The sequence below is a fragment of the Pinus tabuliformis genome, chromosome 6, assembly GCF_031772625.1.
Source record: "Pinus tabuliformis cultivar Carrire ecotype Pingquan chromosome 6, CPIR1, whole genome shotgun sequence".
In the NCBI taxonomy this organism is placed as follows: domain Eukaryota; kingdom Viridiplantae; phylum Streptophyta; class Pinopsida; order Pinales; family Pinaceae; genus Pinus; species Pinus tabuliformis.
In genome coordinates, this window is record NC_142292.1 from 849127394 (window position 1) to 849152813 (window position 25420).

Sequence of the window (25420 nt, forward strand, 5' to 3'; positions counted from 1 at the left end):
AGAAAAAAACTAATTTTTCAACTCGTATTTTAAACTTATATCCCTATGGATTTACTCAAATTTTGAATGAAAATGCTCATTGGATGAAAAATTTTAGTCCTCGTCCAAGGAGTACCCATGTTGCATACTTTTGATGGACCCTACTGCACAAAAAATGATAAATACATGACAAACATGGTTGTAATCATGTTTTTTCATGTATTTCTCATTTTTCATATAGCAGGGTCTATCAAAAGTATGCAATATGGGTACTCTTTGGATGAGGAATAAAATGTTTCATCCAACGAGTACTCCTGCTCGAAATTTGAATAAAGCCTTAGGGAGATAAGTTGAAAAAGTAGTTTTATTATTTTATTATCTTTTAATATTTTTACTTTTTTACTCCAAAACTGGTGAGTCATCCCCCATGGTTTACATCATCATCTTGAATCCTATTGGTTCTTTCAAAGTTTATTTTGGTTGTACATTTTTCTTAGGAAGCGCATTTAAGACCTCAAAATTCCCCTAATGAACATGTTCACGGATGTTGATTGATCTGGTTTGTAGACCTAATGACCAAATGTGACAAAATGGCCTATAACAATATTGACTGATGGCATGCTTCCCTTCCCATGTTAATAGAAATAGGTAATTTTTCTGCCAATTGGCTACCAACGTTTATCATATTTTTGAATTTTCCTATGCCACATTTCCTTAGTTACTTACTCAGCCATCTGTCTATTTCTAATCATATTTTTTTTTCCTACTTATATCCAATGTTAATCCTTCCATTTACATTAGGTAGAGACTCTTCATAGTATTAATATACACATTCATTGTCATGTGTATCTTATTTCATACATATATGTATACATATTTTCCTAAACTTTTCCTTTTCCATATTATGCTATCTTCCAGAACTTTAAAGAGAAAGCATCAGACTGACAATGAGCGAGTTAAGAGTTTTATCTTGTAGCTTATGGCTATATAATTTGACCTTAACACACACACACACACACATATATACATATACATATATTCTGCAATTCTATTATATTGCTTATGGAATCTAGCTTGCATCTATTCATGTTTATATTGTTGTCCCATCTGAGATTAAACCTTTATTGGAAGTGCACTTAATAATTATTTTAATCAATCATAATTGTTTTTTCGTTGTGATTTCCATGAGATTTAACCCTTATGATTGTGAGGTATTTATAAAATAAACCAATTAGCAAATTACTCCATGATTTAGTATCATGAGTCTATAACTCACAATAATCTTGAAACTCTATGTCCTGCATGTACATGAAATTCAAAAGATATATAAATTCCTTTCCTATATTTGGGGCCATCACATTTCCCTCCTAATGGACCCCCATATTCTTTAAAATGGCTTTAATATTGCTTACTTTGTACTTACTAAATTTGGTGTAAAGTTGATATCTTTACGAGTATCAACAACATTGTTCAAGGCACCTCAATGTTTATTTAGTACCTTTAGGTAACTCAGATACTTTTATCATGTCTTTCTTAACCTAAAGTATCAAATATGTTGTTCACTTCACTATTGTGAGACTAATCCTCTTTCCATCACAAGTTACTATGATAGCTTATCACAACTTACCTTCATTTAGCTAGTTTCTTAACAAGAACCAACTCCCAATTATTTGACTTTGGCAAACCTCCATGCAGGTGGTTTGCACCAATTATTCTACTATTGTAACCAATTTTCAGTGACTCCCTTAATGAAAATACTTTTAGGTAAGAAGGTTCTTTATTTTACAACTTCCCCAGTAGTCCTAAAATCCAAGCTTACTCGTACCGGCTGGATATTACTAGATTGAACTTGTTCATAGTTGAATTACATTGTTGACATTTAATTTTCTTTTATATGTATGTGTGTGTGTATATATATATATATATATATATATATATATATATATATATATATATATATATATATATATATATATAATTGTTACCTTACGGGTACCATGTTGTGTACTCCATACAATGTATATCGTTAACACTGTCAAAATTCATCATTGCACTTACCAGTGCTTAATTGGTAAAAATGATCCTAACCATTTATACCATTCACTCAATACAACCCTAATTGACCCCTATTTATACATTATATTGTAATTATAATCTTTTTGTATCTCCATTCAAAACTTACAAAAGTTAAATACGCCCAGTCAGTCTCCTTGGGTATACCACTACACCATATATTTTCTTTATGTAATACAGGGTCGTCAGCCTCGTTTTATTCCCTTTCCTAATTCCTATATACACTTTATTGTGTGTATATTATCTTTTTTATTATTGTTTAGTTTGCATTAGCTTTCCAATATGTTCTTTTAATGTGCAATGCACTCATTATTGTGAGTATTTCACCTTGTTTCTATAGTCTCCTTTCTTTTCCAACTTGCTTCCCATACCCAAGTGAGATTACTCTTTTGTTAAGGTTCATAAATTTATTTACTACTAATTTTTCTCCTTCACTAGATTCTTGGTCAACATCCTGTATGTGTGAGGAGGTAGTTTATACCAATCCAATGATTACTTTCCAACTTTATCTAGTGTAATAATTAAGTATTATTCACCTTGGCACCAATAGTATCCTTTACCCCTTTTAATACCTGTCTCTACTCTCAACAATCTATATTAGATTTTTAATTTAAACATCTTTATGATTATTAATCTTATGAATTATGTGTAAAAACATAATTTTACAAATTAACAAAAGGATCTTGCATCTGGAAATAGGTAATTATCATGTAGATAATCCCAACTTTTCAGGGTTATTTCACATACAACACTCCCACACACCTATAGTATAGGAAATGTCATTTTACTAGTTTACTCATGTACACGTCTTCTAATTCGTCTGTGCATATGCTTCCTCATCGTTCGAGATCATGAACTTCTCTCATTATACAATAGTGATGAGATATAATCTACTTAATTATCATTTGTTATTAATAAATCCTCCAAACAATAGTTTTTTCTCATAAGCATCTAATATATCAATTCTTGTAGGTAAAGATGGCCTCAATAATGCATTGATTAGTATTTAGATAACTTATCTCATGTAATGGAATTACTTCGATGTTCCCATGATAATAGTTTTCACTTCTTTTGTCTTGGTTTGATAATATAGAAATTTATTTGGTTTATTATTCATTTTCATCTCTTAATTGGTGATTTGTGCTCTCTATTCTGCATTGTTTTAAAACAACATAGTGGATATGGATCAGTGTTCATCATTTAGTTGCACCAAAAATTTCAAGATTTGATTTAAGGGTGCATAACATGGTTGTACAAACGGGGTTGTTACCACATTTCTAATTCTTCTTTTCTATGAAACATAACACAGCCTTGTTATTATTTTCCCTTAAATAGGAAACCGTGTTGAACTGTTCAACTCTGATACCACTTGTAACATCTCCCCTAACTTCAAATTACCAACATAAAAATAGAAAAATAAATTGTTTTTACTTTAACCTAGAACTGATTTATTATTAACATTTCAACATTAATGTGGATTAAATCATCCCATGTGCAAACACATCAAAACAGGTCCAAGTAATATATATTATTATCATTTTTTGGCACTAGTTCCAGCTTACTTACATTTATAAATTTATCATTCCATGGGTACAAGCTACTCTTGGGCTTATCTTTGTTTCATTGTCGAAAGTATGATCCTTACCAATATGCATATATATTGTTAGAATCGAAGTTTGTGCATCGGTGTGGGATATGATTTTCTTTTGGAATCACACAATTATTTACTAGATTAATAGAATACTTCTCTCATGGTATAGTTTGGGAATTCAATTAATGATGGGTTATACACTATAGTTCATATGTGAGTTTGTTGGAACATTCTCAATGTCTAGTTGTTGAATTATGGATGTGGCTGATGTACTATGGTCCTTGGACTATGCATTGGTTGACCCAACGACATAGGATCTAGGGTTTAGATCGAACGATGTTGTTGAGAGGAGTTATGAAGGAAACTACCTCACTCCTTTTTGCACTACTCTAGTTCATTTGCAACTTCAATTTCGAAAGGAAAATCACTCTACAACTATGAGGATTCCCTTCCAACAAGTTCTTAATCGTTACACTGCCATGTGCAATTTTTAACAATTTAAATGATTCTCTTACCTTTTTTATTTTATCTCCAACACTATTGCATGTGCTTATGAGTTATTTTACCTATTGTAGATCAAAAACCTTTCTGAGTTCTTTGTTCAGACTATTCTTCTATCTTGGGAAAAGTTGTAGTCTAGAGGGTAACTTGTTGTAAACCTTAACACCAAGTTTGGAACCACGATGTAACCAATCGTAAGTTAGACTCTCTATGATTCCTTTTCATGATGAATAATAGCAATACCTTCCTTCTTATTCTAGTTTAATGTCGAATTGGGTTATGCGTAGGGTTTCTAAGGGATGGGGGCATTCACCGCTACTCACAGGTAATTCTACAACCTTGTTTTGAATTATTGTAGCTATAGAATTCTCCAAAAGTCCGACTCTACTCTCAATGGAAGATTTACATCCTCCTGGCATACATTACTTCCACAGTTGGGAATATGCAAAATGTATAACTACGTCCTTGGCTCTTGTTTTTACAGACCAGTGTGATAACAACCAAGCCCTTATGTAGGTTCTCGACTTTTTTGTTGTTTGCTTAAATTATTAGTTACTCTAGGGTTATAGGGAGTGAATAGTTTTGAAGGCCCTCGTGGCTTTTAAAAATTACAGCCAGGTTAATGTTTGTCGACTATATTTTCATAGGGTTTGTAAAGGAACTCTAGTTCTTGTCAAGTTTGACTTATAACTATTTTTTTGTAAAAACTATTTAACATGACTTGGGACTGGGTTTGTAAACCCTAGCTGAAAACTTATAATGGGGATTTGTGTGTTGTTTATTTTTTCCATTACGAATGTTCCTCTTGCATGCTCATATTACTAATTAAGTGAATTTTATTTTTGTTTCATTCAGAAGTTTCTAAGTCATACTCTTCAAAAATGTAATGTTTCTCCTCGTATATATCTTTCTTTCAAGTCTTTTTTTTAAAGAATCAGGAAGTAGTAATTCTAGCTTGGGTTACAATTGGTATATAATTATGCATGCGGTCTTATACCAAATTTTTGTAACAGTTCCATATTAGTTCTCATGTATTTCAATGATTATGCGTACCTTATGGTATTTGTTTCAATCACACAATATCAACTATTATATGGTGATTTATGATAGTTTCCATTAGCCATAATCAGGCTTATTTTTCTTAATTGGTTAATTGCAATTAGTTGGAAGTACTTTCTTTTCGGTTTGACAGAGATTATATTTATGCCCAAAATTTTTGTTTATTTAAATAGGGTTAACAAGGATTGTTCTAGGCTAGCTTGGCCCAAGACGACTTCGTCTTGGAACTAACCCTTATACATAATTTTTATTTTTAAGGCAACAGGAATCGTGCTACGATAACTCGCCGAATTCGATTCTAGTCTTGGAATTGACCCTGTTGCATAGGTACAATTTTACTAAAAAAATAACAGAATATGAAACTAATTTGTTTCCTTGACAGCCTTAAATAATGTAACTTACATAAAATTATTTCTCGCCATTTTCCATCGCACGGTCATATAGAAACCATTTAGAAATAATAACAAAAGTAAATAACATTTTAGAATGTTAAGTTATACGTATCGATTTTTTTCTTTTTAATTAGATAAGTCAGTCATAAAACTACATGGCTTAGAATGTTCCTCCCAACCGTGAGTATCAATAACTCTATTGAAGCTCCCCCAAGCCAGCTTCATATCTAGAACAATTTCAAATCAGTGATCTCACAGGTTCGTGCAAGGCCACCTTATCCCAACCAGCTTCAATCTAGGGTTTCAGATAAAGTTCCACTTGTCAACCAACTCAAGAACTTTATATCCAACAGTGTCATGCATCCTATACAACGTCCTGTTAGAGGTCCCGTTTTACAATCTCACTCCTCAAAGGTTGCCTGAGGTAATGTTTATCCCCTATTGGCTTCCTTTTTCCCATCTGAGATGTAAAATCTCTAAGGAGAGGAGTTGGGTAGGCAACTACCTCTTCCTATAACTATATTCAACTATTATGGAATATGAAACTCACTAAAACATTAATTTCCCCATAATTTATGGTTGACTATTTTTTTTTAATAGAATTAAAACATTATGTTCATAACTTATTCCCTTATGAGCTTTTAACAAGATCCATAGTCTTCCAAGTAACTCTATAGAGTAAATCAAGTGTTTACACATTTATCAAGGGGTATTTCATGTTTTGAGTGTATAAATCAGTAAAATGTGCTTTGAGTGTATAAATAAATAAGGGTTTTGAAAAATCATTTGATAGATTATATCATTAAAAATTATGATTCCAAAAAAAATGAACCAAGAAACATCTAACATTTAAACTAATGTCATAATGTAATGTTGTGAACCATTTGACCAAACCATGGTTGAAAAAGTTCCAACAATTAAACAACTGCCATAATGTAATGTTGTGAAGGTCTAACTAAACCATGGTTGAAAAAGTGCCAAATTATTGGCTCTAAATAGCTCACGCCATTGTCTTCCTTTTAATCACATCCCTAGTGACAAATAGAGTACTCTCATAGTTTGGCTCTTTAACTTACGTCATTAGCTACATTTTAATCATATCCTTAGTGACAAATAGTGTAATGTCACTACTAGCAACTATATGCTCTTTTTTTATGGCATGATGAAAGGAATATTCTATATTTATTTTTGTACAGCTATTAAATTAATCTATCAAAGTAGACGTACTAGCTCATCATTTGCCGATGAGGGTGTTCTTTTTACTGCAAAACATCGGCGAACTCAGGATGGCGTTTTTCTAGCGAACGGGCAATAGAATGATCATGAGTGACATGAAATGCATTTGGGTGGCGAAGGTGGAGGTAACCCTAGAGGAGTGTGCCAAGCCACCCACTTAGTGTAAAGTCCCCGACGCATGGAGGAGGAAAAAGGTGTCATCCGAGGATGTCCTATGGTGGATTATTTGTGGCATTTATTTCACAAGGTTGTGGTACAAGGAAGTTGGTTCTAAGAACACCATCAAGCATTCAGTTGAGGTTTTTGAAGCAAGAATGGAGGAACAAGCTTGTGGGAGATTATAGGTTGAGTGGATTTTCCCTGACAAGCGATCATCCTGCATTTATGATAGAAAAATTATGGGTGTTTTTTGGCATGAGAAACATAGTCTAAGGTTTAACACTTGGCATCTGGAAAATGTACGGCATAGGCCTTATTCCAATTCATGGATTAACCAAACCTCGTTGGCATTATTATACACAGACTCTACTGTTAATGTAGGTTTGCAAAGAGAACCAACATCTCTAGGGTAGTGCCATATTGTTCTAACTCTTTCAAGGCATGTGTTAGCGAATTGTGTCTTTCATTGTCAATTTCTTTCACAAGTTGCTCTCATCTCCATCTTCAAACCAAGGATTTTGGTGAGCTAACAACCTAATCACCTTGGTCCAGCTACCTTTAAGTCAAAAAAGTGTTGTGTATCAATTCTCTTTGCGCCTAGTATCTAGCAATTATTTGTCAATCTATTTGGGCCTGGGGTGGTCATGCAGTCAGTCTAGGTCATTTAAATGCATATGGTGTAACTTTGGTCTGTGTTCTTTGTTCTACACCCAAGTGCAAGTTCTGTCGTTGGATATATTCATGGGTGGTGGTTACTTTGAACAGATTCCTCTCTGTAATTTTCACTCAAACCTTGTTACTAAAAGAGTTGTGAGGTCAAGGGACAACATCAAATGTATTTTATGTGTTTTATGCACTATTCCTCGTCTGGGCCTTCTTTTTATTTGGTTGTAGTACTCTCATCAGATGATTTATAATCTCTCAAACCTTCTGACATATCCTTTAACTGCCCAATATTGGTTGTCAGTGTATGGTTCAATGGTTCATTTTTTATTTGGTTTTAATAGTGTGGGCCTTCGAATTGTCTAGGAGATATTTACGACATCTCAAGAGGTTAATTTGTCTTTAGTTCTAAACCCTAATTTGTGTAGACTCATGTTCGGTCAAAACATTCATTGTTATAGGTGTTTGGATAATGTTTATATTGGGTCCTTCTCACTTCTAGTTTCATCTTGGTTTGTGGTAATTAGGTGATTTGTTCCACAGAATTACCTAGCCATCCATCAAAAATTCTATTGTGCATTGTCCCATAAGTTTATTGTTAAGACTTACTACAAGTTCTCATGTCTAAGGGCACCATGACCACGACTCATCAATCGAAGGGGAGGCTTATCTACGACGTTCTGATCCAGATAATGTCATCTCTTTGGTTGGGAGTTAGTGGCAAATTTTTTTGATGTTGTGCCTCTAAAGGTTCGAAAGGATTCAATCCTTCGAAGCACGAGAATTTGGTGAAAGACTGTACCATTCAAATTCTGAAGCATGTGAAAGGAAAACTAAGTGGGTACCAGACCCAGGTAAACGTAGAAAATGCAAGCTATATTTCCCGCACTCAATATTTTCATACTGACAGATGGACTCTCTGCTCCACATGGTGTTGAGAGACAAACATGTTGATAATTATAAGCTATTTGTGGGTCAAGAGGAAATTCAAAGGACAATGTAAGATATTAGATATGATATGGATGACATTGCAGTTCATCTGAACAAAATTGAGCGCTACATCAATTCAAATTCAGATACTGATTCCATAACACCCCAAAATGGAGAAGCGATCATCAATGCTACACCAACCAATATGGTCAGTGGGAATTCGTCTCCAAACCAACCATTAATCATTCTTGATTAATGATTCCACCTATGTTCTTCTGTTATCCAGAGTTCTTGTTATGTGTTTTCATGTTCTTTTGCTCCTTTATGTCGTCTTTCTTCTATCACCATAGTATTAATGTTTTTGTCAATGGTCATCAATTATATAGTCAATTTCTCAAATTGCCAGTAACTATGGTACTTTTTGTATGTCTAAATAATTGTAGCTCTTAGATTTATGAGGATAATAATTTTAGAAATAGTTAACAAGGTCAACATAATGTTACAAATAACATCAATTGTATTTTTATTTTTTGAATATCAATAAAAATCTTGATTGGATATTACAAAAAAGACGCCACACAAATTTAAAACTTCAAATCCATCTCCTTTATTAATTAAAACTTTCTCACAATAACTAATGTTTTGTTTTTAAATTCATATCTATTTATTATTTATTATTATTATTATCGTTACTATTATTCTTGTTATTGTTATTATTAATATTATTATAACTAATATTATTAATATTATTCTTGTTAATATTATTACTTTTATTATCATTCAAGTGGTTGTTATTATTGAAATTGTTATTATTAGAGTAGATATTATTAAAATTATTATTACTAATATATATATTATTAAACTTAAACAAAGAGTAGTTATTAGAGTTATTAATAAATATATATAAAATAATTTTTAAATTTAAATTATAATAATTATTATCATAATTAAATTATTCTTATTTATAGATTTAATTGTTAACTAATACCAATTTAAAATTTTTATTTAATTTTCAATTATGAAAATAATTTATAATAAACATTAAATTCATATCTATTTATTATTAATATAGTTAATAAAATATAAAATTGATTTGTTCACTTTTAATGCATTTAATTTTTTTTTATTATAAACATAATTATTATTATATATATAGATAGATATAACATTAAATTCAAACATTTCAAAAAGATATACAATAAATTCTTAACATTTCAATTATTAATTTATTTTTAATATTATATAATTCTTAACATGTTAATTATCAATTCATTTTTAATATCATATTTTGCTTAGCTATTAAAATGTCAAAACATGCCAAGAATACCCGAGTATAAGAAATTGAAGTTTAAAGTAGCTCAATAAGTAATCGAATAGTGTAATACTTTCGAGTATAATATTATTATACATTACTTATATTTATATTTAACACAACAAATATTATATTTCTTAATTTCAAATTTTAAATATAATTTAAATATAAATATATTTAATAAAGTTATTTGTCCATTCAAATTCAACACAACATGGCTTCGGATCTTACTTATATAAAGCTGGTGACTGAATATTGGCAATCACACCTGATCAGAGAAAATGAGGACACTACAGAGGGTTTTGTTCGTAATCTAAAAGAGTTAAAGAGCATTTCTAAAGAATGGGCGCACAAGAAAAGGAAGCAAGAGGACTTTATCCTTAGAGAAGCAGAACAAGCCATCACAAATCTTGAAGCAAACACAGATGGGACCTTTACCTCCCAGGATCAAAAAGACCACTTTTCGGGCCTCATCAAACAGAGAGCTCAAATTTTAAAAGACGGGGAGGAAAGTTGGAGGCTTAGAAGCAGGGCAACTTGGTTAAAAGAAGGGGATGACAATACAAAGTTTTACCACAAGTTTGCCAATGGCAGGAAGGCCATAAATACTATTTGGGAGCTCTAGGATGAGCATAGGCGCATTGTTAACACTTATAGAGATTTGGAAAGCTTAGCCACTTCACATTTTAAACATATATACAAGGTCCTCTTGCAAGCAAACATTCTAGAAGTTATGCGAACAGTAGATCTTTTCCCTCGTTTTCTTGATCAAGAGGACAAAGATGATCTCACTGAGGAAGTGACACTGGGGGAACCGGAGGCCACCATCAAATAATTCAACAAGGATAAGAGTCTGGGACCAGATGGCTGGACTATCGAATTCTACATTGCGTTCTTTGATATTCTGGGGAACGACCTTCTTAAAGTAGTGGAGGATTGCAGAAAGACAGGCAGGATGTCCTTAGCCATTAAATCCACCTTTATAGCTCTCATTCCCAAATCTGACAATCCCTCAACCTTCAATGACTTCTGACCTATTTCCTTATGCAATTTTCTATATAAGATCATTGCCAATAGACTCAAACCTGTCCTGTCGGCTCACATATCCCCTGAGCAATTCGCTTTCCTCCATCACTAGAAAATCCATGAAGCCATTGGCACTGCACAAGAATTGATCCACTCAGTTCATCTGAGAAAACTGAAAGGCATGATTTTAAAAGTTGATTTATCAAAGGCTTTTGATAGGGCAAATTGGTTATACATCAGAATGCTCTTAACTCATCTGGGATTCCCCTTTCTATATATCAAATGGATTATGAGCTGCATTACTAATGTCCCATTCAGTGTTCTTCTTAATGGTGCTGCCACTCCATTTTTCTGTGTGGAGAGAGGTCTCAGGCAGGGATGCCCCCTGTCCCCTTTACTGTTCCTTCTCATCATGGAAGGCCTAAGCAGAATAATAAGTGCTGAACATAGAAGAGGAAGAATTGTTGGCATCAAAATCGCAGATACCTGCACCCTAACTCACCTTCTTTTTGTGGATGATGTCCTAATTTTCTTGAATGGGGGCATAGGGGACATATCTGCTCTTCAGAATGCTTTTGACCTCTTTCAGCAGGCCACAGGCATGGTCATCAATGAAAGCAAGTCTACCTTGACTGCTCCCAGATGCTCTCAGCATGAAATCCAATTTGCAATAAGACGGTTTCCATTTTCACTCCTTAATTTAGAAGAGGGTCTAAGATATCTTGGATACAAGCTGAAACCCCAAGGTTACAAAATTGCAGATTGGACCTGGCTGATCTCAAAGGTGGAAAAACGTCTCAATATCTGGTACCATCAGTACCTATCAAGAGCAGGCAGGTTGGTACTTATTAAAGTCGTTCTAGAAGCGACTCCAGTGTACTAGATGACCTTGGCATGGATCCCAAGAGGAATACTGGCTAGGTTACAAAATATTTGCTGCAGGTTTTTGTGGAAGGGAAAGCAGCAAGGGAGATTATTTGCATGGGTTAAATGGGACACTATTGCTAGGCCTAAACGATGGGGAGGATGGGGTATAAAGAGACTGGACATTTTTTCCAAAGCTCTGGCTGCAAAGCTGGGCTGGCAGCTTCTTACATCTCACAGTCTATGGACCAAGGTTGCCTATGCAAAATATATCAGCCTTGCTAATATCATGGACTGGGTCAGGCAGAACCAAAGGAGCAGCAACAACATTTCTATAATTTGGAAGGCAGTGATTAACTCCATCTCTTTTATGCGAGAGGGGTTAACTTGGAGAATTCAAGATGGAAATGCAGTGCGTATTGGAGTAGATCCTTGGATTGGATGTGGAAATGCCCATAGACTTCCTGTAGAACTGATAAGATTCCTTTCCAATCAGGGCATTTCTTATATCAACCATATTGCAGATCACACAAATTCTACTTTTTTCCAACAAGCTTGGAAATCTGCCCTTGAAATTAATCTTCCTGCTCAGTGGCATCAGGAATGGCTTGAATACACTGAAGCTCTTACTCAAGCCCATATCAGGATTACAGATGGAGAGGATGAGATTATATGGGCCTTTGCCTAGCACAGGAAATATTCTCCTAAGGAGGGATATTTGAAGCTGATGGACCTTGCTAAGCCACAGCATATTGAGAACTCTTGGAAAGCACTCTGGAAACTTAAGGTTGCACCTAGGACATGCATGCTCATGTGGACTATCTTGTTTAATAAGATCCCGACTGGACTCAACTTGATGAAAATATCGTTTTATGGTCCATTTTGGTGCCACCTCTGCAGAAGGGATGAAGAGAGCACTGAACATATTTTTCTTGGATGCCCTGTCATTACAGAACAATGGAAACTCATTACTGCACATTACCCTTCTCTCAAATCATGGCAGGGCAGGAACATCACTGAAGCTTGGAACAATTGGTGTAATGGACACAGTGGCAAGGAAAGGAATATGCCATTAATCATGTGCTGGGCTATTTGGATCACTAGAAATCAGACTATCTTCAATCAAAAGGATCTGCATTGGCCTTCCATCTTGTCCAGGGTCATCGTAGATTTTGACCTCCTACCTAAAGAAGACCCTAACCCTTCTACCAAAATCATTCAGCCTAAAGTTATTGATAAATCCATCCCATGGGCTTTCTTTGATGGCTCAACCCAGGAGGATGGTTGTTGGGGGGCGGCGGGCGGCGGGGGGGCGGCGCGCATATTATATATTAATGAAGCTCAATGCTTCAAAATGCAAATTCCATTGGGGAGGGGCACTAATAACTTTGCTGAACTAAGTGCTGCAAAATATCTCATTCAATTTGCACTTGAAAAACATTGCATTCATCTACAACTTTTTGGGGATTCCAAAATAGTATGCAACTGGTTAAATAGAACTTCACATTGCTCTGCATATTCATTGAGGCACATATTGGATGAGGCACACAGACTTATATCAACTTTTGATTCATTTGTCTATCATCACATTTACAGGGAGCACAACACAGGGGCAGACTTCCTCTCAAAGGAGGCAGCGCACAGGCAGGATGATGATTGGTTAATTCAGGAAGAAATCGATGGAGTTTTCTACCAGCATTATCATAGACCCTTCATCGATTTACATGCACAACAGGGGCCATAAGCCCCTCATGTTTTTTTTAACATTTTGTATATAAACATGTTTTTGTTTCTTAAGATGCACATGAACATACAGTACAGTTTTACAGATCTCTCTGCAAAGAGACAGGTTCCATTTTTGGACGTTTACAGTTTATCTTCCTCTCTGTGAGAAGACAGTCACCATTTTTGGGATGGTCTTTACAGTGCTCCCTATGAGGAGTACATGTTTTTTGTATCATTTTTGTATCACTCATCTGACCGGCTATAGCTGCAACATGCATATGCTACGGCATCTACAAAATGTAATTTCTTATTATTAATGGAAATTACAACTTTTTTCCAAGGGAAGTATATATATATATATATATATATATATTATACTTTATTAATTTATTTAGTTGATTGAGTTATTTAAGATTTATTATAAAAAAAAAAAAAAAAATCATTTTCATAAATAAATAAATAATCCTAATTGCTCTTAAAAATATAATCATAATTATCCATTCTTGATTTAATGCATGATGCATAAAACTAGATAATGATTTGTTTAATGCATGATGCATAAAACTAGATAATGATTTGTTTAATGCATTTTTTCTCATTTTTAGTAGATATTGTTTTCATCCCATAGACAAAATGAAAATGGTGTTAAGCAAATAATATCTATCCAATATAGAAAATGAAAATGGTATTAAGCGGATCATTATCTTAATACATAATGCATATAAATAATCAATCAAATCCATCTCACTCAAATCTTTTTATAATATTTAAAGTTTATCTTTAACATTTTATTGCCTAGATATGGATTATATTTTGAAATTAAAAAAAAAATATATATATATATATATTATGATGATAAAATTCAAAATTCCAAAAATTCAACATCATCATTAAAATAATACCTGGTGCATAAAAATAACCAATCAAATCTACTCCATTTTTTTTTTAATTTTTAAATTCACATTTTATTATACTTTTCCAAAAAAAATACATTTTAAAATAAAAAATCCATCACTACAATGACATATAAAAATATTCCTCCAAAGTATTCTTCTTTTATTTATCTATGCGTAATTACTAATAATAAATAATTCATTATTGAGTTTATTTTACACTCATCTTTACACAATTATTAATGTATCTATAGAAAATTAGTTATTATTAAATTATAATTATAATTATAATTATTATTAAATTATAATTATAATTATTAATTACATGTTATAAAATAAAACAATTTTTCTAGTTAAAAAAAAATTAATAATAAAATGTGAAATTCAATTTACTTATGCGATTTAATTACAAAAATAAATTTATTAAAACTTTTATATATATTATTAAAATATAATTAAATATTTATTTTTTAATTTTTTCAAAAACATTATTAATTTGATTGGAAATCTAAAGGCAATCTATTAAAATAAAAATTTAAATTATTAAATATATGCAATCCCATATATCTCAATATTTTTTATAATGTTCATTCCACTTTGGATCGGCCCATGCTCCCTTGCACAGTTTGAATTTGGATTCTTCATTATCCATGAAACAATTTTTTTTTCACGTTTTGGGTCTTTATTTTACCTCTCAAAGAACTTTATATTTAAAAAATTTCCATGCAATCATAATCTTTTGATAATAAATTGACCCTTCATTAATAAAGGTTTAATTAAAAAGATACCTTTCAATCACAAGATGACCATAACTAAATGATTTGTTGAATCATGAAGGTTGTTTTACTCATGGATAAGATCCACAACTCCCAAACCATCCAGATTCCACCTATGAGTTTTTCTCCCAAAAACATGAAACAAAAATTATGGGCAAATCTAGAAATCTATTTTACTCACACCCAACTCATTGTTATTGCAATCAATATGCTCCTATTTCAATATTCTCATATTGGATTTCTATTACATAATTTTAATGTTGTAATTTTCAGTAAAAACAAATAGATTTCTTTCACCAATGTAAACAAGAAAACTTCCCATAAAAAAATTTCCATCTCAAAAACTTTAGAGTTAACCGAAATCTATTCTCAATAGTGCCCATCTTCTCTACCATCATAATCACATAGAATTGAAATAAAGTTTGAATTTTTAGTAAAACTAATACCATATATAAACTTAATTTATTTAAATATAAACAACATAAACTTAATTTATTTAAGTATAAACAAATATTATTGTGTGAATTCCAAATATTACAACCCATAATTATTATCACTCAATGTCATAATCACATAAAATCGAAATAAAGTTTGAGTTTTTAGTAAAACCAATACCATACATAAACTTAATTTATTCATATATAAACAAATATTATATTGTGAATTCCAAATATTATAACGCTTAATTATTGATTACTCAATATAATGTATTACCAGCAAATACGTGCCATCAAATATTCATCGATAACTTTAAATAACATGAACCTAATTTGTTTGAATAAAAACAAATGTTATGACACAAATTCTAAATATTATACCACTTAATTATTGACCAGTCAATAAAATATATTACGAGTAAATGAGAGCGATCAAATTCCACTGCTGCCCATGCATGTTTTCAGCTGTTTGAGAGGGTAGTAATCACGTTTTTCTTAAAAAGTGAACTGTCAAAAATACGTTCTATATATTTTCAAAACCCATCACAAAAATGGTTTTTAACCCAAAAATAAATAAATAAATAAACAAACGTAAAATAGGATCAAAATGCCTTATGAAAGGCATTTTTGCCCGTCAAATTCCAACCCTGAGTCCCCTGTACTCAAGGACATGGTACTCTTTGGATCCGCCCATGCTCCCCTGTACTCAAAGGACATGGTACTCTTTGGATCCGCCCATGCTCCCCTGTACTCAAAGGACATGGTACTCTCTGGGCTCCTGGTGTTGCGGTTGCCATTGGTTAGGCTCTGCCGCGGCTAGCCCTCCTGTCTCTTCCATTCTCTGTGCTGTTCGCTGCTGCAACCGCCCGAAATGGTAGAAACACACTGTATCCCCTGACGAACTCTCCCAACTTAAAACCACATCATGAAAAAATGGGTAATTACAAGATGATTTTTTTTTTATAGAATAGGTCATTTTGAAAATCTATTATTACTATCACATTTGATATTATTATTTTATAAATTTTAAAAATGAGTTAATTATAACATATATTTAGAGAATAGTTATGGAAGATATCTCAGATGGTTGGGAGAGTTTAATGATAACCTCATGGCCTGCGTTCCAGTTTTTTTTCCAAAATTTTTTTTTTTTTTGAAAAATAATTTTCACATTAGATATAATTATTTCATAAATTTCAAAACATATTAAAAAATATTAAAATAATTGAACTCACACATTTCAGAAAACAGATTATTCACTAATTAATTAAAATATTTTAAATTAGTTAAGAAATATAATATTATTTAAATTATAGAACCGAATATTATTAATAATTTTATCGGTGCAGTGATATGAAAGTCGTAGGGCTCGATGATATTTGGAAAATATAAAACATATTAATTATATTGTTGGATTAAATAAGTACATTGGCCTGGTCTTGATCATGAACCACACTTGTTGGTTTGAAACGAGTTGGCCAAAAAATTATATTATGTGATTTCTACCTAAAGACTTTGTTTAATTCATTATGGATCACACAAGCTTGAATACAGAAAATATTTATATTAAATTTATTTTTCAAATTAAATAAAATATTAGTTACTAAAAATGATAAATAATAATGAGCAGTTTAATTTTTTGTAAGTATTGATATTCTATGAGTATTATTTAAGTTTAATTTTGATAGAAATAACTGAAGGTTGGCATGTTTCAGTTTGGGTATTTAGAAGTTTTTTAAAGTGTTGAATTGTATGTTTGATTTTTATAGTTTGTATAATTCAAATATTTAAAAGATTTTTAAGATATTCAATTCATTTATGCATTAAAAAAATATAATTTAATAAACAAAAAAATTCGAATTTCTCAAAAATTTAAATCTTGATTTTAAAAACAAAAAAACAACACATAAAATAGTAAAACAACCCACCACTAACACAAATTTAAATATATATCTTCTTAAACTAGAAAGCAGTTACTACACAAACAAAAATTACATATCTCTTAATTCAAAAGAGACCAAATATATTTGAGAATTTTAAAATAATAATGGTCCAGATAATTCTATTTAGTTATGATACTAACTAAAAGAAACAAACCTATTAAAGCAGCAAATCAGCTAATAAACCTACTCAATCAGCGATGAAACTTACATAGCTAGTCTCATTTTTTTTCAGAGGAAAAAAACAAGATTGTATTATATAAGATATATAAAGAAACAGATTAGTACATTTACATGTAATTTTGTATATGGACAATTTATAGATGAGCCATTAAAAAAACTAGATGAGATAGTCAACATAATCCCAGCAGAAAGACAAGCAGGAAGATGCAAAAATTTTACATTGGTAGCTAGGCTAATTTATACATAGTTTAATTGCCTATGTAGAGCAGCAGCTGCAGATGACCTCGAACGCTACATATACAAATGAAACATCATCGCCTGAGGATGCGTTTAAACCAATGTGCTGATGACCTCGGATATCGTTTTAAATTGTCTTTATAATCCACGTGATATAAACCGAATCGATAATTATAACCGCTCGACCACTCAAAGCTGTCCATCAAAGACCAAATTATATAACCTCGGACATCCGCTCCCTCCCTGACATTGATTTTATTACATTGCAAAGAAATATCAGTAAACCAAATTCTACACAGCAATATACTCGAATAACTACAGAATTCACATGCATACATACTTTATGCCCTGAAGCAGGTGTGACAAATGTTCAGAATGGTACTTCATTCGCCCAGAATCGTTCAATGCCCGTTCAAGCGGGGTTGTGCCATTGTCAAAATCAGCATATCCTGTTGAAAATAGATGGTGTTCTTAATCAACAGATGCATATTTTTGACAAGATGAAAATCCAACTCCATGAATGAACCTTAAAACCTACTTACCAGTCTCAGTGATGTATATGGGGGGATTGTTATAGCGGTGCTTTGTATAGTTTATTACGCCCCTTAGTCCAGCTGGGTAAGACCTGAAATCGCTCACACCTTCCTGCGAAAGTATGTGCAAGCATATATAAATATAAATTCCAGCCAACATGTTTTGCAAAGTCTACGAATCAACTCGAGAAAAATTTACAGGGGAAAAAATCTCAAACCGCATACATCTGATCCAATGTACACTCCATTTACTTGATCTGAAACGAAGAGCAATTACCCAGATGAAATAATTATAATAGGACTGCAAACTTGATGTATCAGATATGGTTCAGTAATTTACCATTAAAAGGGATTTCGATTCAGCGCAAATTATACTTACATGAAACATTACAACGGGCATCTAAGACAAAGTCTGTCTTCAGTGGATTTGGTGGATTGGGATTACTGGTGGTATATTGTGTTGTATAGTAGTTATAACCAAGAAAGTCGAATGAGCCTTTTAGCTCTTTTGCCTCTTTAGCGGTGAACCGTGGTAGCCGTGATTTAACCAACCTTGTTACAGAATCAGGGTACTTCCCTAATACCAGAGGATCCAAAAACCTGTAATCCAAAAAATATTAGTATTCCTATTTCGACATGACAATTTTTGGGGTTGAAATCCAGTAAAGTCGGACTGAACATTTTGTTCATAGATACCCGAATTGACAGTGAAAAACATAAAACCCTTGCATACCATCCTATTCTGAAATCAAATGCTCTGCGGGCAGCCCGTTGATCAAGCTTAGACTTTGAGAATGGTACCACCCAGCTCATTATAAGGACTATGCCTATGGAACCTTTCTGAATCCCCTGCAATTTGTTTTCCGAAATTTACTCCACTAATGTATATTTCTTTCATAAATTTATGTGGCTAGATTTAACATAGGGTATAATCTCACCTGGTATTTGGTCCTGTATAATTTTACAGCGGCACTATGCGCAAGAAGCATATTGTGGGTTACAATATAAGGCTCGGTTGCCGAATTTCCCGCTGTGCAGTTTCCAAATCCAGCTGAACAGCGGCCCGGTGCGTGAATGCCTAAATCATAGCCACCAAGTGAGAAGAGCAGCGGTTCGTTTACAGTTACCCAGTACTTCACACGGTCTCCAAAGGCTCGAAAGCATTCTTCTGCAAATATGCTAAAGTCCTCCCTGAAAAAGTAAACTGTCAGAAGTTTTGCTGGTAAGATTTCAAAACATTCCGGAAATGTGTAATAGAGATAGCCTAAGATTTCAAAATATTCCTGAAATGTGTAACAGAGGTAAGGATGACTAAATTTGAATATTTTTTTTGGGTATGTTTTAGAAGGTGGATGGAAAAAGAAAACTTACCATGAGATTTATTTATAATTAGATTTATTTTTTAAGATGAGGTTGATCATGGCCAGGGGTCGGTCTTATGTCGATTATTGATTTCCCAAATATTGGGATATGGTTGATTCCCGGAATATTCCGACATGGGCATGGTGAATTATTTGCCCATGTCCTTATGTCTTTTTTATTCCAGAATATTCAGGAAATCCGCAAGACTTATTGGATGGAAGAGAAAAAAATAGATATTTTTAATATAATAACTGTATAAATATTTTTTCATGTTTTAGAAAATGGATGGAAAAAGAATAATCAACTCACAATTGAGATTTACCCATAAATAGTGGATGGAAGAAGAATAATCAACTCACAATGAGATTTACCCATAAATAGATTGTTTTTAAGATAAAGCTAACCCTGGGCCAGCCTGAATGGCAAAGAAAAAATTCATCATACTTTCATTAAGAAATAAAAGTAAATAAGCTTTCTGTAATCACAGTAGAACTTCTAAAAATCTAAATCAATCTAACAAATTACTTCTTCTAGTAGGCTTCTTTCACAGCAAAATATAGTTCTACTGAAAATAACACTTTCTTCATGATGACATGAAGGATAACAAAAAAACTAAAACAGACGGAAAGAAATAATTCAGAGAATGACTATTTAGGAGTTTTCAAAATTTTAAACACTCCAAATGGTAGAGAAGGCTGTTGTGAAAGGTTAGTAACTAATCTACAATGAGATGCTTATTATTTAGGATTGTGCAAAGCTCAGTGAAGCTTGAATACTTCTAGACATAATTTTAATGTTAACAAACATACAGTTTGTCTATGGACATTAAATGAGTGGGGTTGTATATGTCTACAGTTGGATACCAAAATCCAACACTGGGCATATACAATCTCAGCTAATTTAATGCCCATTCACAAGCTACTTATTTTCATTTTCAGCATATACAACCCCGGCTCATCGAATGCTCATTCACAACCTCAGTTCATTTAATGCCCATTCACAAGCTACTTATTTTCAGCATATACAAACCCAGCTCATTTAATGCCCATTGAAATACTGCTTATTTTCATATTTTCAGCCAATTTTAATTCCCAAAATGACTTCATCTTCGAGCTCTCCCTACTAAGTTTAAACTTTGAAAATGACTCTGACGAAAGCAAACGTGACAGAGAATTATAACCATGAATCTTACACGATTCTTTTGCTACGGAATCCCCCGTACTCATCCTCCAGAGCTTGTGGCATGTCCCAGTGAAACAGCGTAACAAAAGGTTGTATACCTGCACCAAAACTCAGACCCATGTACAGAAAGGCCACATACATGTAAAGCTTTACACAAGGCTACCAAACCATTTAGTTTAATACCATTCCTGAGCAGCTCGTTGATGAGATTATTGTAATAAATGATTCCCACTTTATTGACTGGTCCGTGTCTTGGCGACCCCTCTGTTGAAAAATGGAAACAAGAGAGTTACAGAAGCTAATGGTCACAGAAAATCATTGTCGATTGATTTATAAGTCAACTTACTAGGAAATATGCGTGACCAGGAGATAGAGAAACGATAGACATCCATTCCCATGTATTTGAGAAGCTGCACATCTTCCTGCATGCAGGTTACAAAATAAATTAATTCCATGAACACTCAAAAGAACTTCAGGTCTTCAAATACTTTTAATTTGTACCTTATAACGGTGGTATTGATCTACTGCAACATCCCCATTCTTTCCATCAGCGATTTTACCTGCATTAACGTTCAAGAACACCAAATAAATGCACATAAGACATCCCACTTAACTAAACTAGCTCTTCATATTAGTAATGGGTCTGCATGTATGGGCCAGTGAAACCTGGAGTGTGGGAGAATGTATCCCAAATGCTGGGGCCTTTCCCACCCTCATGAGCAGCTCCTTCCGCCTGTTACACAAACAGAATTTGTGAAAAACTAAAATATGAAACCAGGCAAGCAGTGGGCTACATAGTGTGTAAATAATGAACATAGGTGTAGGTACTACTAGTGATGAAAGTGGAACCTGATAAGCAGATGACCCTGCACCAAATTTGAAACCCCTTGGGAAGCTGCTTCTACCTAGTCTTGGTGAAGCTACTGCAGCTACAATGTGCAGCAGGTAGACTGAAAGCAAACAGATGCAAAGTGGCCTTAGGACTTGAATTCCTGCCATCACACCAGTTCTTGACCTCGACTTTGAGTTGAAGTATGATGCCCAGCTGCAATTTATAGGCACCAGATTTGTTATGACGAAAGGGTCATTACAAGGTAAATATTAGAGCATGTCATCAGATGGATCTGATCATCTTTTCAACAAGGAGCCGTCGTATTTCATCAGTAGAAAAGACAAATACGAATATGATTTTGCTGAGAGCATCCATGCCGGATCACGCGGGCTGACAATAAAATAAAAAATCAACCATGTGTCAGGCAAAGTAGATATTGTTCGCCAAGATGTCTTTCAAACCGGGGTGGGCTAATTCCTTGTTCGTGCTCAACCGAAGGACCACAATGCCGGCCAATGTGAATAAAAAGAAGATAGCGCCCTCGCAGAACCGGGTGGTCCGACGAACCACAATGCTCGGCCCTATATTATGAAAAGAAAGAACATAGTGCCCGGCCGCTATATTGCATTATCTTTTTTTACCCATCTCATCCATCGCGAATCTTACGGGCCGGGTGCAATTTGCCTGCGACGCTGACACATGAGGCCGGCCTGTGGCCGCAATTGAATAAAATGTATAAAGCATTTACTAAATTCATTTCAACAGTCAAATTTGACTGTTTGGTGGGATTTTGAATGCCAAGACTTATCACAATCATTGTCAAATTAAAACATAGGAAATTTTATATATATATATATATATAATTTAATATAAATGATTTGTAAATGTTAATAGACATAAATCTATGATAAATATTAAAATATTTAACTAAATTAAAAATATTATAAAAATTAATTAAATTACAATTTTATTTTCAGATGTTATTTTTTTTAATCAAGTAAGAGTAGGACTTTTTATTAAGCTAGCCAATAATACATAATTTACATGAAGCCACACCCACTCTATGAGAATTCAACAGTGAGCAGGGTAGGCAGAAACCAAACCACACACCCAAACCCATGAAAAGCCAAAAAAACCCTTGAACTCCTTGAAAGACAAGTCCACCGAACCGAGGCCCACAAAAAGCCACTAGTGGCCCACTGAGGGTCCACAAGAGAACCCACAACAAACCACCCAAAAAACTAACTTACGAACTCCACAAAAACTAGAGGCTTAGCACTCTAAACTTTTTCGGGTCCGAAACATTCAAACAACTTGCACGAACAAATCACCACCGTTGACTACTCAACTTAGATCCAACAACCTTCGTGGATATCGAGTAGATGAGAATCACGAGGGTTAACCACCCAATGGGGGTGGTTTTCTCTCACCTCTTGCCGCAACGTGTCGCACGAAGAGTGGAATCAGGGCCAACTTCAAAAAACCAGAAACCATTCTGACCCCGCCCGATATACCACTTGTGGTTTTGAATCAGTTGTTGCGCAGAAAAGAAATTACGCTCTGCCGCCAAGCGATGACCGTCAGACCAGTGCCACGGGCAATATCTGAGCCTTCCTCCTAGGTTCTCTGTCAAGCACCATCTAAGCAAAATGAAAATGGGCGACCAAATCTGTGGTGCTACCCAAGTCAGTACTTTCACCATCCAACCAAAAGTAATCAGAGCTTTGGAAAGCAGCCAAAACCAAAAATGGTCAGACGGTTTAGGGTTCCACATCCTCCCGTCTGTCTCCTGAATCCCTTTGATCTGTCTTGTTCATCCATAGTTCCATATCTTTGGTCGCCTGACAGAGACAGTGCTCCCGTAGTTTGCCTGTAGGTAACGAATCCCAAGCATACCAAGAATCCCTGTCCCTATTGGTGACTCCTTCGTTCGCCAACCGATCTGCTAACATGTTTGCTTTCTTTTTTACATGGACAAATCTAACAGTTTTAAGGGTTTACAGGTGGGAGTGGATACGGTGAAAGACCTGCAAGAGCTTCCAATGCTTCGACACTTTATTTGGAGAGGTTCGTTTGCATATTTTCTTGGTCGCTCTAATGATCAATTCCGAATTTGCTTCAATGATAACATTATGTGAATTTGAATCCACCAGGATTTCTAAGCATTGCTCTAATGCCATGAGCTCAGCCATATTATTAGTGGCCTTCCCCAAGTGGCCATGGAAGATTTTCTTTATTTGCCCCTGATCATCTCTTATGGCACCCCCAAAGCCAGCGAATCCGAGGTTGCCCTTAGAAGCTCCATCAATGTTAACCTTGAAGAAACCATAAGGAGAGGGCTTCCAAAAGTTGGCACCTGTATTTATTAGGCTCATTCCCTTTATTATTCCTTGAGGACTTATGGACTGGAGACCCAAATGAAGTATAATATTCTCCTCTTGAGGCAGAGGAGGATCCTTAGGAAGTGTCCTCAATAAGCTTCTTACTGTGTCTTTAAGTTGCCTTAGAATTTGATCAATTATGTGTTGGGGCTCGCTTGTTTTGTCTTTGAAGATCCGACTATTGTGCTCTTTCCAAACATTCCAAATGACAAAGCCTGGAACTAGAATCCAAGCTTTATTAATAATCTCATTCCCTGAGAAGTTCTTCCTCCAGTTCTTCAAAGTGTTGGATATGCTAAGACTATCCCTATCAGATTGTCTGAAGATTGAGGCCACCCAGTCCCACACCTTAGATGTGAAAGGGCAAAGGTTGAGAAGGTGTTCAATCGTCTCCTCATGTGAACCACAGAGGTGACATTTGGAAGGACCAATGAAGCCTTTCTTTAGGAGATTCTCCTAAGTTAAGATCTTTCTTTGATGCACTAACCAGATGAATAACTTTATTTTCATCCAGTAGGGGTTTTGCCATAGTTTCTTCCAGACTTGATCAGTATTCACAAAGTTAAATCGTGTAACTTCCTGTTTAGCCTCTTTGAGGTTAAAGTTACCTTCGTTATTCTTTCCCCATCTTAATTGGTCAGGTGAGGAGGAAACCAGAATCCTTCTATGCTCTAGGTCCTGGGTGAGAGTGCCCACCTTGGCCTTTAGAGGACTCTCATCACTGTAACTTAGATCCTTCCAATTCCTCCATTTTTCATTATTCCTTCCCTGGTCCCAGAGATATTTTACCAAAAACAAACCTTTGCTATCTATGTCACTCTTGAGAGCTGCTAATTCATCCCTATACAGGTTGGGTTCCTATTGCCAGTTGTCCTCCCAAAATCGAGCAAGGTCCCCTGCTCGAATTTCCCAGAAACAGTGTTGCTGAACAATGCTTTTATTTTCCCAGGCAAGGTTCCAAATATGGGAGCCCCTGATTTGCCCTGACATTATAATATGATCTTTCTTCTACCAATACTTGGCATACTTTTGTTTCCAAAGCTTAGCCCAGGGGGCATTTGACTCCTTGATCCATCTCCACCAAACCTTAGCTCTTGAAACTTTGCTGAGAGTCTTAGGATCATGAAGCCCCAAGCCACCATGGCTTTTGGGCT

The 25420-nt window shown here is 34.2% G+C and overlaps 1 protein-coding gene across 1 annotated transcript; it reads right to left on the reverse strand.

Moving 5' to 3' along the window:
* Positions 1-17936: 17936 nt before the first annotated feature.
* On the reverse strand, positions 17937-22386 carry LOC149261543 (beta-glucosidase 13-like). The gene is made up of 13 exons (XM_089422369.1): positions 21903-22386; positions 21720-21786; positions 21555-21613; positions 21400-21475; positions 21237-21317; positions 21064-21151; positions 19448-19700; positions 19243-19358; positions 18889-19109; positions 18735-18766; positions 18519-18621; positions 18317-18425; positions 17937-18219 (listed from the first exon to the last, which is right to left on the reverse strand). The coding sequence occupies exons 1-13, from the start codon at positions 22050-22052 to the stop codon at positions 18051-18053; spliced, it is 1524 nt and encodes a 507-aa protein (XP_089278495.1). The 5' UTR covers positions 22053-22386; the 3' UTR covers positions 17937-18050.
* Positions 22387-25420: the final 3034 nt, after the last annotated feature.

Coding starts and splice junctions, on each gene's coding strand:
- LOC149261543 (XM_089422369.1), bottom strand. CDS start 22,052: ATGGCAGGAATTCAAGTCCTAAGGCCACTTTGCATCTGTTTGCTTTCA. Junction 21,318..21,399: donor CTGGTCACGCATATTTCCTA/GTAAGTTGACTT, acceptor ATTTTTCAACAG/AGGGGTCGCCAAGACACGGA. Junction 18,622..18,734: donor GAGTGTACATTGGATCAGAT/GTATGCGGTTTG, acceptor ATACTTTCGCAG/GAAGGTGTGAGCGATTTCAG.